At 44.6% G+C, this 14,058-nt stretch overlaps 1 protein-coding gene across 2 annotated transcripts in view; it reads right to left on the minus strand.

Moving 5' to 3' along the window:
- Positions 1-1,389: 1,389 nt before the first annotated feature.
- The window catches only part of MASP2 (MBL associated serine protease 2), a 199,679-nt gene continuing 187,010 nt past the window's right edge, over positions 1,390-14,058 (minus strand). For both annotated transcript variants that reach the window (XM_085609864.1, XM_085609865.1), the window contains exon 11: positions 1,390-3,014. In XM_085609864.1, the coding sequence (XP_085465990.1) occupies positions 2,239-3,014 (776 nt within the window). In that variant the 3' untranslated portion in view covers positions 1,390-2,238. The remainder of the gene's footprint in view (positions 3,015-14,058) is intronic.

Consider the following 14,058-nt stretch of genomic DNA (forward strand, 5'->3'; position numbering starts at 1 on the left):
ATGCACTTCCCAGAACCCTTACTGCAACCAAATTTCCTCTGGGTAACAGCAATGCCCTGAGCGGGAAAGGGTATGGGGATAGACCAGATGAGATCGCCTGAAGTCTTCTGGTTTCTGCTTCCACTCAGTTGTTACCTCTTCTGGCTTAGTATGTATATGTGCTACATTCAACTGGATGAAGCCTATAGGAAACTAATCCGATAAACAATCTATCAGATGTTATCTTAGCTCAACAACTTCTATAACTCATGCATTATAATTCTCCTAACATCAGGCCTATAACATACCCCGGAGAATTAAGGCCGTTGCTTCTCTTCTGTGAAGGAATCATGTTAATTTAATTTTGTTTGTATATTAGTATTTGATACTAATTGTTCTTTTTGTTATTTTTTCCTAGATGACGGATGATTCTGTAGAAGGAATGTTCAGGTAAGTTCTTCACTCTTAAATATTGTTACTCTGTTTTATCAAACTACTATTCTGTGACAGAATAAGGCTCTGTGGTTGCTATTAAAACTCTATTCTCTGTTTTTTCCTGTAACAATGAAAACGCTACTTAGCTGAACTCATTCCTCTTCTGAGAATGCAGCTCCAACCGAAATTGCTTTTCAAGAGCCTCTTCAACTGCTGCACCGATTGAATTTGGAAGCTAGAGAACAGCGGACTCAGCTCTCTCTCCTATGTGCTGGCTTGTGACAGTATGGAGATCCTTTCGTAGAGCCTCCACATTGGGATACTATCTTTCCTTCAATCCGCAGACTGATGTTTCTTGCAACACAGTGTCGGATCACTACCTTTTTGAATTACTGCGCCGACTCAGTTGGAAGTCTGGAGAAGAGCGAGCATTGCTCTTCTTCAAATGTTCAGGTTCTGTGATGGAACAGAGATTCTCTCCTTTGCTGGACAACTCCGCCCCAAACTCTCATCGCAGAGAAAGTGGACCCAAAACAACGAAATAAAGCTACACCTGATGTAACTTCGGCGGCACTAACCAAACTGTCTATATACGACGGACATCCAGAAAGCAGGTGCCCTCCAGAATTTTACTTCAGTGAAGTGCGTACCTTGAGGAGAGCGTGCACTTGACATTGGAATCTTGAGATTAGTATAATAAGAAAACAACTTGCATGACTCTCGACATATTGTCAGAGCAGCCATTTTGAAATTCCTTCTGTTCCATGCTTTTCTCCAGTTCTGGCATTTTTTTTTTTTTTTAGAGTAACGATGTCTGGGAACAATGGAACATGTAGGTTGACTTAGTCCCTTGAATTCTGACACATATGAGAATTACAATCTGAATTTGCAAGGTAATATCAATAGATGCTGAGATTTTGACGATTAAGTCATGTTCTTCAGAAGTCAGCATATCGCCACAGATAAGCCAGTAAGCACGTGCAAATGGGTTTATTTAATTATCACTGGCGCCCAGTTCCCTCTCAGGTTTCACAAAAATCAAAGCAAGGTCACAACAGAATTGACATGGTTCAGTCTTCTGTATTTGCTATGAAAATATGAATTCCACAATAGGTGAGTGAAAGGTCTCTCTTTGACGTTTGAGGCTACATTACTTGTAATATACTAGGTTCTTGGATTGAAGAGATTTTGCAACATTTCTCATGAATAGTGAGCTTCTGACTGCTGAGAGATGTAAGGAATTAGAGTTTGGATACATGAATCCACTGCCAGAATCCACTGTTTTGGATGTAAATCCTCTCTTAAAGAGGAATTCACATACTTGCTTAGGTCATCACAAGATTACACAGTTGAGTGTACTATGGAGTCCAGGAAAGAAGTCTGATACTTCACAATGGAGTATGCTTCTGCTACAGCAGAGAGTGTAGCTATTACACACTGGTCAGTGAGAAAGCAATTTGAACTAAGAAATATCAGACAATAGACAGTGTTTTAATCTGAGAGGTGGGACAAGCTCAGTACTCAACAGTAATAGTCTGTTCCTACATAAGACCTTACACTTGAAGCTATTTGCAACAATAGCTTTTGACAGCATTTATTATTTAGTAACAGAGGGCATAATAATTGCATGTTTTCTTTGCATCCTTACTGGAATTGTTTATAAAGCATGTGTTGGTTGGTGTAAAATTGCAGGCGGAATTTGATAAAGGTATCCAATAGAAGTAGAAAACGTATGATGAGAATGCACTTACCAACATCTCTTGCTAGTATGCGGTGTGTGAAGCTACATCAATACAGTTACTCAGGTATATGTTTGGGCACCCGTCAATTTTTTTCAATTATGTTCTGTATCCAGGAAATGTAATTGATGATTTTGGTATAAATGCCATACTGTTCAGCAACACCACACTCTAAACCCCAAGAAACAACACCTCCCACGTACCATTTTTTGGATGGAACGTCCAGAAAAACTAGTGGCCCACCACTGTCTCCTTGGCATGAATCCTTTCCACCACCCTCTGACCCAGCACATATCATATTATCCGTTACTATGTATGATTTCCCATTCGAAGCTTTCTTGCTTGCATAAGAAGTCTTACATGTGTTGTGATCCATGACGTCTACCTCCACAAACTTCAGCTTTCTCGCCAAAACACCTTTTTCTGTAAATCCCCAGCCAGCTACGGCACCACTGTCACCGGTCTTCACCTGGAAACGGTCGTCTTTATCCGGTAGGCAAATGGGAAGCACATTTGACCTGATTGGTATCTTTGTCTTCAGTTTGATGAGGGCAATGTCATTATTATAATTGAAGTTATCATTCAGAAAACCTTCATGGATAAATACTTTTTCAGGCTGCGCTTCCACATAATCCTTGGAGAATAACCTCAAAAGGCCCATCTTGAGTGTCATGTCTGAAATGTCTGAAATGTCACTTACAACATGAGCTGCTGTTAGGACCCAACCATCACGCAGAAGTGCCCCGCCTGACACCCCACCGTCTTTGAATAAAATCAGAACTTGCCAGGGAAAGTCCCCAAGACTCGCATCCTGACCGCCATATATGCGCTTTGTTGCCTTGGTGGTTTTCTGTCCACATTCTAGGGAAAGAAATAGAAAATGAAGTCCTTGTTCTGTTCACATAACAGCACAAGCAGAAAGGCAGAGTCTGTCAGACTTACATGTCTAAGTGCTAAATAATATTTTAAAGGATGAGATTGGCTCAAACTGAAGAAGGAAGTTAGTTGGAGGCGTCATCGACCACTGCTTTGTGCCAATTCACAAAGTTTCACATCTGTGCTGACAACATTGAACATGCTTTGCCTCTCATTGGAACCACAGCACTGGTGTCCCTTCAGACTACATTTAACATTTGTCAGTACAGGAATGTAGGTAAAAATTAAATAAAACAAAACTCTAAGAGGTGCCTCTTGTGGCTTTAAATAAAGTGAAACATGTCCAACCACAGGCATAGAACATTACCAGTGCCAATATTATAGACAATACAACAATCCTAGATCATCACACTTGATACAGGTTCCCATGTAACTTGGACACAATAATTATATTGTATCAAGGCTAACTTAAACTTCATGGTATACTTTGAATAGCAATAAAAGCATTCTTTTTAAAATAATTTTTACTAATGAAGTCATTCTTAATTAATTTAATCAGCACAAAAAAATTGAAAACACCCTAAAAACAAGCAGTGTGCTGCAACCATGTTAGCCCTTCTTTTTCATATCGACAAGGATTGCAGACACTCGGCATGTGTAGCTGAAGTTTAAAGCAGGCACCAAGAAAGACACCTACTGGGAAAGTTTCAAGTAGTTTCAAGCAGACAACAAGAAAAACATCTATAATGGAAGATTCAAGCAGGCACCAAGAAAGCAGGCACCAAGAAAGACATATAATCTCTATATGCCTCTTAGAAACTTTATTATAAGAGCTGTAATCCCTCGAATTCTGACTAATAATTGAATATCTGATAACGGCCCTCTCACAACGGATGTATGTGGCTTTAGGTGCCTCTAGCAGATTATATAGGTCTGTGTGTGAAGGGGGTATGTCCCTATATGCATTGTAACTTGTTCCAAAGGGTCTTCTGTTGCACGTCATTGATGAGGCTCAATAAATCGAAACATTCCTGGGGCTTCTTATGTTCCTTTTCAGAGGGGAGTTGGTTTAGACCTTCCGATTAGGAGCAACTAAGGGTAATTTGCATTTACTTGGTCAGTTTCTTTATTGGCATAGATGACAAAAATGAAATGATATTGAATGGGACTAGATGACAAAAATGTAGTGATATTGAATGGGCCAAGCGAAATAACCAGTGGTTCATCTTATTATTCAAACGTTACCACCCTTTATTTTTTGCTGCCTCTGAGCAGTCCCCTACAGTACCGAACGAGGCATTTAAGTAACCCCCCCCCCCAATCCATCATGGAATATATGCCGACATAGTGCCTTCTGCGCAATATATAGACGTTTAAATATCCCCCACAGATGCCTATTACCAGTTTCCTGCTGCTTATATTTCAAAACATTGTCTACAGAAATATTATAGCCTTATAGCTAGCTACGGAGGGCTATACTGGTTTGTAAGGGCCCTAAACCTGAGTTATAGGCCTCAGCTGCAGGTTAGGGCCTATAAAGAGGAACAGGGTATTTTAACAAGGAGTTTAACCCAAGGCTAGAAGGCTATTAGAACATTCCACCTACTAATTGTAGAATGTTCGAAAATAAAAAGAGAGACAAAAAGATAAACAATCGAATGTTGGACGGAAGGCTTACACTAGCCACTAGCAACCCTGAGCCACTGTATAGTCTCCAGTGGAGCTACCAAAATTAAAATGTTCTAATGTCTTATATTGTCCATTTGTTGTAGTTTTTTTATTATTAGCTCAAATAGGGTGACCTTGTTTCTCACAACAATAGTCTGCTACACTACCTTCCCTTCTACCAGATTAACACATACCTGTATTCAGAGGCCTACAACAGAGGCTATATCTTTCACAGATATTCAGATAGGATCTGCACAAAGATTATATCAGGAGTGATGGTTGTTCCTGGGAGAAGGTGGCAAATTCAGCAGAGTAAGAGACGATTCCACATGCATGAGTAGTTTACTTGAGGAGGTGGGAGGGAGGCCAGGAGGAATATTGGGCACGGATACGGCATCCTTGGCCATGAGAACATGCCTGTAGTGCAGGACTGTGGAACGTAAAGGTCATTTTAACAGATGTTTCAGAAGGTGAGAGGGCACAATGGGGAAAAGGGCAGTATAAATTAGTGTACCTTACCGAAGACAGTGGGAGAACTGGAAGTACCATGCCAGGTAACAGAATACAAGGTAACATTCATTTTTTTTTTTTTTTTTTAAGAGTGCTAATAATTTTAAAACTGGGAAATATTCATATATTGCTGCAAAACCCTGTCGTTAGAGCTGCATCTCCCGTCAGTGTGGACCTGTAATGTAAATCTAGATGACTGATTTCTACTCTTAACTCGGCTGCATTCATGGTATCTGGCCCCATGTCACTGCAAGGCAGTCTTTTGTGCAATGCTGGGACAATGTAGGCACCTGTTTCTCTGCCACAAACACGTATGGAATTTTACTACTAATAAACATATCTTCCAAGGTTGGATCTTGAAAAACCATATCATATCAAATACTAATAGGTCCTCACTGCTGGTTACTAGAACTGTAGTGGGTCTATTAAAATGTAGACAAACCGGGTATGTACATGGGTTTGGTGAACCAGTGTCTCAAACCTAGCACACCTTTAGGTGCTACACAAAATGAAACGCACAGAAGCTTCTCATTTGATATTTAGTTAGCGAAAATTCAGGATAATATATATTTTCTTTAAATATACTAATGGCGAGGAAGAGTTCGGTGACTTCAAGTTTCTAATTATATGACAAATTAATAATTAGCAGCAGTCAATTAGCATAGATGTATTACACTTAGCTGGTAGAACAACTCTATGAATTAAGGAGTCGTCACTGGCATTTGTATACAGTGTAAATCGCAAATCTAAATCCTGGCAAGGTCTACTGGGTCTTTCATGCTCCTGAGGTCAATGAACTGAATACCATTAAATGTTACATATATGAACAATAGTCACAGTATCAAGAGCCATATAAAACATGGAGCTTCTTCGTAAATATAAAGAATTTCAATCTGAATGTAGTCAGGCGCGGCCGGCACCGGTAAGAGCGTTGGGAAAATTAAATAATAAGATAAATAAAACCACTTATCTTGTGCTCGCCGCATCGCTGATGTGGCGAGCGCACGGTAAGTGTTTTAATTTTTTTTATTTATTTAATTTTACCTCTCCTGTCATTTGTCGATTTTTTCCCCACCTTCCCCCCCCCCCCATCCCCGCTCCCCTTTTCAATGATGTTTGGCCCTGGGGGATGGGGTCCCCATGGCTAAAATTGGCCACACGCCCCCCTCCCAAGTGTGTTTTCTGGGCAATTGCATGGATGCCACTCACAGATGAGGCACTCACCAATGAGGCCCTCATGCACCTACTCAAAGACCCACTGAGACAATCATGCACCCACTTATAGCCCCACTCAGAGACCCACTCAGAGACTTATGCACCTACTCACACACCCATTTAGAGACTCATGCACCAACTTACAGACCCACTCGGAGACTTCCACACTTGCTCACAGACCCACTGAGAGTCTAATACACCCACTCACAGACCCGCTGAGCCACTCATGCACAAACTCACAGACTGACCCATACACTCATGGAGGCACTCACAAACCCATTCAGACACTCTTGAACCCACTCAGGCACTCATGCACCCAGTAAGACACTTATGCAGGCACTCATAGACCCACTCAGACACTCATACACCCATAGAGACACTCACACACTGAGAAACAAATGCACTCATTTACACACTCATTTTCAAAGGTTACAGGTTACAGTTAGAAAATAACATTAAAAAAACCGTAGAAATTCACATAACAAAACCAAAGCTTACAGAGTGATTATAGTTAGGAAATAGAATTTAAAAAATGTTAGAAATTCTTGGCGTTATAGTTAGGATCAGATTTCACTCATACAAAGCCAGTATAATTCAGCAGTTATAGTTACCTGGGCTAACTATAACATATGCCCCTGCAATGCTCTGCTTATGACCTCGCATATTGCATCATTCATGACAAGATCAGTGACATCACTGATCATATCACTGATTTTTTTTTTTGCGTGTGGCTCGTCAACGTTAAGTTGGCGAGCGCACATGAGAAGCTGCATTTTGTGGTGCGATTTTCAGGCACTAGAACGCCTTTCTGCAAGATTTCTCAATGCAGGTGGTCGCAGCAGGTCGCTACTGTTTGCGTTGAGATAGTTGCTGCTCGAGTAGAAAATCTACTCGAGTGGCAGAAAGAAGCAGCACCCTCTCAAGTGCCGCATAATGCCGTTCGAGCAGAACAAGCCCCCTGCATGAAAAATCAGTGCATGCAGCGCGACATGCTGAATTCTGCCCGCTCGCGACATTTAGAGGAATCTTGCCGACTTTTTATGTAACTCTGTGGAATTCCGCAGAGTGAAACTCCTCAAGTTCCACCCACTCCTGTTCCTAACCTGTGTGTCCGGTCCACCACCCCTGGAGGTAGATGATACCTACTCTGGGGGTCCACAACTCTTTAAAAAATCGAAATAATATTAACAATAATAAAGTATATACACTTAAAGGCAAAATTGAAAACAGAACATTTTAAAATGTTCTATTAATGTGAAGAAATTTGAAATTAAAGGCTAAAAATTAAGTAGCTATCTCTATTGTGATTCGTTGGAACAATGCAAGTACAGCAAACAGAATATGGTTCAGACAAAAGTGGCCTCTACTGAAGCTCCAACAAAAAGAAAGTATGCATTAGGAGCGGAAAAATACAGTGGCATGCTGGAGTTGTACATATCTCTTCATCTGTAAGACATAACAAAATAATTTAGAAAAGCTCCACCCTTCCAACTAAATTATAATTTAGATTTTTTTATATTTGATTGTGAATTAAATAAAATATATCTATGTGTGTATGATGTGTACTTGTTTCTGTATTTTTGTGTGTTGTTTTGAGGTTCAAATCATAGGGATTGCTTTGGCTGGGTGTCCCCGCTTCCAATAATGACTCACTAAGGTTCACTGGATTCCAGTAAGGATTCAGTGAAGATCCACAGAAGACGAAAGGTTAAGAGCCCCTGATGTAAGGTATATCTGCAGCATTCTTATGGATTTGGTGCTGCACTTGAAATGGTTATACCCTTCCATTTTTTATCATGCCAAAGTCTCATTAGGGCGTTTAATATTTTTTTTAGATTTAAAGATCTACAATACAATAGACATTAGTGGTCTCGTTTTGACTTTATATTTCAGATGATTTTTATTGGGTTTTTCAATTATTCAATGCTGTTTTACATGGTTAATCAATTCCATAAGCGTTTTGGCTTATATTGGTTATATAGGTTTGATTTCTTTCATGCACACTATTGTATAATCCATTCAAATAAATTAATTTAAATGTAAGCTTTTCTCGCTGATCCGGCCCGAACCGGGCCGAGATGTTTGCAGATCCTTCACTCATTCGGGTGAGCGTCTGTATTACGCCTTAACCCGCTCAAATCCACGGTGGTGCCCCTTCATGCCTCCAGGGACTGCTTCGACTGGCAGACAACCATGCCCATACGAAGATTATCCTTTAAATACCTTGGTATCAGGGTGGCGCATCTCCCGGAGTTGCCCTGGTCCCTAAACGTCGGTCCACTTCTCAGACGCACTAAAGATGACTTACGTCGATGGCAAAAACTCCTTCTTAACCCACTCGGGAGAGTTTCCTTCTTCGAAATGATGGTCCTCCCCCGCCTCACATATGTCCTCCAAAATATCCCGATCCATCTCCCTTGCAGTTGGTTTCGCAATCTGGATGGGGTGATTACCAACTTCCTTTGGGGGGGCTCAGGAGAGTGTCCAGCTCTCACGACTTGCCAACGAACAACGTACGAGGGAAGAATGGGCATGACAAATCCCTTTTCATACTATCTCTTCAAACGCCTCCTGATAATCCATGATTGATTTAATAGGGGATGGTCAGATCCAGCATATCGTCTTGAACTGGGACGTCTTGGATTCTCTCAGGCCCAACCAATGCTGTACGGAGCCCCAATCCCTCAGGCCCTACCAGTAGTCACTCGTATGGCTTTCCTAGCATGGCAATCTGCATTGAACCACATCCACTGGGACAACAGACTCCCACTACAAACTACACTACGGCACTGCACCTGGCTGCGGGGGGTGGGGACTCGAACGGGCTTTCAAAGGTGGGACCTAATAGGCATCACCTACCTAGGAGACGTCAGAAAGGGAGAACATTTGTCCTTCTTTCAGGACTTACAACGCACATACTCCTTACGCTCTACACAATTCTTTAAATATCTCCAATTACGTCACACCCTTGCCACTCACATCCCTAACCAAGAGATATTTCCCAAATTCAGCCCATTAGAGGCCAAAATTCTCATGGGAGACCTAGGGAAGAGCGGGATATCCCAAATATACCGATCCCTGATAAACAATACTCCATCCATGCTAGACCCTCTTAGAACCAGATGGGAAAGATGGGTGGGCCCTCTAGAGGACGAAGATTGGAGGGACGCTCTTATGGCCCCCAGAACTCTCACTATATCTGCCACACTTCGCCTTATATAGATATACTATCTTCACTGCGCATATCTTACACCGGCACAACTGCACAAAGCTGGACTTCTCTCAGCCCCGCAATGTCCACACTGTGAAGATGAACCAGCCAACTTCTTCCATATGGTCTGGTCCTGCGCGGTCATATCTAAATACTGAATTAAGTGGCATATTGGGGTGGGAGGTTCCCCTTAGTCCACTTGCTCTTCTTCTGGGGGTGATGGAGGTAATGGACAGCTCCCAAGCTGACAAGTTGTTTCTAGGAACCGCCATGTTGATTGCTAAAAGACATTGCAAAGACTCGGTCTCCTTCTATTTCGAAATGGCGGAGGGGAGTTGATTGGTGTGCAGTCCAAGAAAAAGCGGTTTATGAGGTAAGAGGGTGCCCGAACATATGTGAGCGAGTAGGGGTCAAATGGACAGGCCCATTCGACTGGTTACTCCTAGCACTAAGGGCGGGCCCTTTTCTATTTATCTTTTTAAGCCTACAGATGGAGAGATAATATATGGATATGCAATGAAATGTTAAGCATGTCACATTAATACAAATGTTACTACAGTTACCTTGTTTTTACAAAATGCCAATAAAATTGGATATTAAAAAAAATTTAAGCTTTTCCTTCATAAGAGTGGGAAACAAGTTTGTCTGAAGAACTTTTGACTGTCGGCCTTGGTTTAGACTGACCCACCTGGTAATATATTTGATCAAATATGCTCATTTGAACCTCTGGTGGTCTCAGCACAGTGTGCTTATCTGTGCATACACTAGCTGATAATTTCTCGGTCATGTTTAGAAGTTTAACAAGCATTGTCAGCCAATAGATCTCGCCCCTGAAACCTAGTAGATTTGCCAATTGCTTGTAGCCATGTTGCATATCATCCCCAATGCTGTGCAGCAAAGCTAAATATTAAGCTAAGGCCTTTGACGTGGGTGCTGCATCATTTTGTAGGTGTGCGCAGCATGCTTGTGCACACCTACAAATGATACAAGCCCTTGTCTTTTTGCAAATTACCCATCCGAATTGGATTGGTAACTAAAGTCAAAATAAAATGCCCAAAAGCATAGGGGTGGGGCATGCAGAAGCAACACAGTGGAGGGTGGAGATGTGAAAGTGACACAGTGAGGGTGAGATGCGGCTAGAAGCAATATAAGGGTCGGTGGAAGCAACATGGAGTGTGCTGGAGAGGAGAAGCAGCAACAGACGAGAGAGAACTGAAGAAGGGTCCGGGTGGAGGGAAGCAACACAAGGGTGCCGGTGGGAGAAGCAACAGTGCAAAGCACATGGGTGAGTACAATATGGAGCGGGAGGGCAGAAGCAGACGTGCAACAGAGCAACACGCAGTACAGGGGGAAAGTAGTATACAAAGGAAACATCTTGAAAACTCACACACTCATGAAGGGCTTGATACAAAAGAAAACCAGCATTGGCATAGCCAAAAGGTCTCGCCTTTGGGACCTTATAAGTGTTTAGCCATTCAACGGTTGATGTTGCACCAAGGATATTGTGCTGCATAACTAAATACTTAAAAGGTCCCAAAAGCGAGACCTATTGGCTATGCCAATGCTTGTTAGGGTCCTACTGTGGATCTTGTCCATTTCAAACGGTGCAAGAACAGCATATTGGACATGAATGAGATCTGTAGTCCTACACACCCTCTACAGCTGGCACCACTTCCTTTGAGCGCTACAGGAAAGGAAGTGGCATGGAATAAAGACCATTATATAAAAGGTTGTTGGTTGGAGACCAGTCTGGGAGACAAGATCCACCAAAAGAATTACAAATAGAGGTTAGCACTGAATAATGAAGGAAGTAGTCAAAGATTCTAATTGGTGTCCGCATTTTCCATAGGAGAATGGTGGAGCCCATATTTCCCTATCTGTAGATTACAGACTTGGCTCACATTTCTTCCATTTCTAGTATCCACACCTTTGGCAGAAAATGGCAGACAAATAGTGGACAGAGTTATGCAAGAGGACCACTATGGCTAACCGCCTAAGATTGCGGACACGGTTTGGTGAGGCTTCGAGCCTGGGGGGGATTAATCCTGTAACATCGCCGGACACAGACCTGCTACCGGCGGTTCCGTCGCAGCCCTGCAGTCATCGAGTGCCTGCGACGCGAGCCTGCTGATTTTGATTTGATCGGAGCTGTGGCTCTGCTGGTGAGCTGCTTCTGCCTGAAACTACTGACTCTGTGGCCTACCTGCCTCAACGCTATCGACGCTGCTGCACCACGGCTCCTGCTGGCTGTGGCGGGTCTGGCCCCGTGACCCGCACCGTGCTTGGTGGCGGTGTCCGGCCGGGTGCTGGGGTGTGTTGGACCCGAAGATATGGAGCGGTGTTGCGCGGCGGTGCCCAAATGTCCTACTAACGTGGGCCCCCCGCAACACATGCTGTGCCTTGAGAACGCCCTTCTCTGCCGCTGCTATGTGCCGCACTGTGCGGTGCACACTGCCCTTGCCTCCTGCTCCATCTTGCCCCTCTCCTGGCCGGGTGGCGGTGCCAGAGCCGAACTGGGGCACCATCGTAGAGCAGTTCCCAAGACGCTGGCTGCCTGAACCCTGAAGCTGGAGTGGTGCTCCAGCCGGACTTCCATACACGCAATACACGGCGACCGCCACGACCTGCTCGCCCCCGAGACCAACGGGGCTGAAGCCGCATGGCCCCTGTCTGCCTCCGGCGGTGCAGACCCCTTGCAGCTGTGGTTGGGTCCGACGGCCAGCCTCTCTCGGAGTGGATATGGAAGTAGTTGTGCCTCACCGGGGGCTACTGTGAAGGACTAAGGACGGCTCGGGAGACATCTGATGAAGCAGACCCTAGGCCCCCGGTGAGTGCCGCTGAATCGTGCCACATGCTGGGCTTGCTGTGCATCCTCCCCTCGCATGTCTGAAGTATGCGACGCGGGGATGTGATGGGCTTGTGATCTACTAAATGCGCCCTGTACCTGGCCGGATTCGTGTGCAGATGGACTCAAGCCGCCATGCTGGAGTAATTGTGCGGAGTGGCGCGGCGGTGGCCCACAGGATATGCTGAACGACCTACAGGAGTGCGCTTTTTGGGCCCCTGGTGAGTGTGAGAAACACGCAATGGTTGATGACCTGCCTGACTACCTCCGCAGTTGTGGCTGTGATGGGAGGCGAGGTGTGATTGATTGACCCACCCCTCCCCCTGACCGTGCCCGCCACCGGATCTGCAATTGGTACTGCGGGGACTCTGCTGTGGAGAGCCTCTATCTGGAATATGGGACTGAGTGCTATGGTGGAGTGTGTGCGGGGGTAGCGGCCGAGCCGCGACTCACCTGGGTTCATTCTGCCTGGGGCGCACTGTGGTGTACAGTGCCGGGACAGCGACACCCATGTTGGAAATCGACTTACACCGGCCTGATTGTTGGTGCCCTCGGCCCCCTTTGTGGATAGGTCCCACATCCACTGCCGCAGTTATTCCTTGGGACGCTCTTATTGTGCTCGGGACACTCTGCGTGAGGCCCCTCTGCCTACCGCATTGTTCTCACAGTGCACATCCAGTGTGGGTGCCATGGGGAGACTAAAGGGGAAGACTCTCGACAACAATCCTGTTACAGGGAGCTTGACAGAAGTACCAGCCACTACCGATAGACCCCCCTCTTCCGGCTCCTCCTCTTCAGGGTGTATCAGGGTCCCCCCTGATAAACTGGATATGATCCTTCAGGAAGTCAGAGATTCCCGTAAAGCTATAGAACAGCAGATTGGAACGCTTCCCACTGGCTTTACACTCCTCCGGGCGGACCAACGGAAACTTGCTGTAACGGTCCACGTGCATGAGACGGCCCTGGCCAGCATGGAACCTCAAATCACGGAACACACTAAACAAATAACAGACCTACAACAGCAGGTCCACGTACTACAGGACAGGATCGAGGATGCGGAGGGCAGGAACCGCCGGAATAATATACATGTCATAGGGCTTCCAGAGCAAAGCGAAGGCCCCAAAGCTGCTGACTTCATGGAAGCCTGGTTTCGAGAACACGTGGCCCAGGAGGGCTTGTCATCATACTTTTGTGTGGAAAGGGCCCACCGAATTCTTACTGGGGCGCCTCGAGTTGGGGCACCTCCGTGACCCTTGATCGTTAAAATACTGAACTATAGAGATCGAGATGTCCTATTGCAGAAAGCAAGAGAACGAACGCAGATCCAATTCGAAAACCACTGAATCTCACTCTACCCTGACTATAATGTAATGGTGCAACGCCAACGCTCTTCCTTCCAAGCAGTGAAGGAAAAACTACGGGCAGCCCAGCTCAAATATGCATTACTGTTCCCAGCTCGGTTAAAAATTATACATGACTGGAAAACATACTTTTTTGACAGCCCGAATGATGCGGAGGAATGGTTGGAAGTGATGAACTTTGACTTGAGCCAGGGAGGGTCGTCAGGCTCTGTACGTCAC

This window comes from Triturus cristatus, chromosome 1_2 (assembly GCF_964204655.1).
Source record: "Triturus cristatus chromosome 1_2, aTriCri1.1, whole genome shotgun sequence".
NCBI classification, from domain to species: Eukaryota; Metazoa; Chordata; class Amphibia; order Caudata; family Salamandridae; genus Triturus; species Triturus cristatus.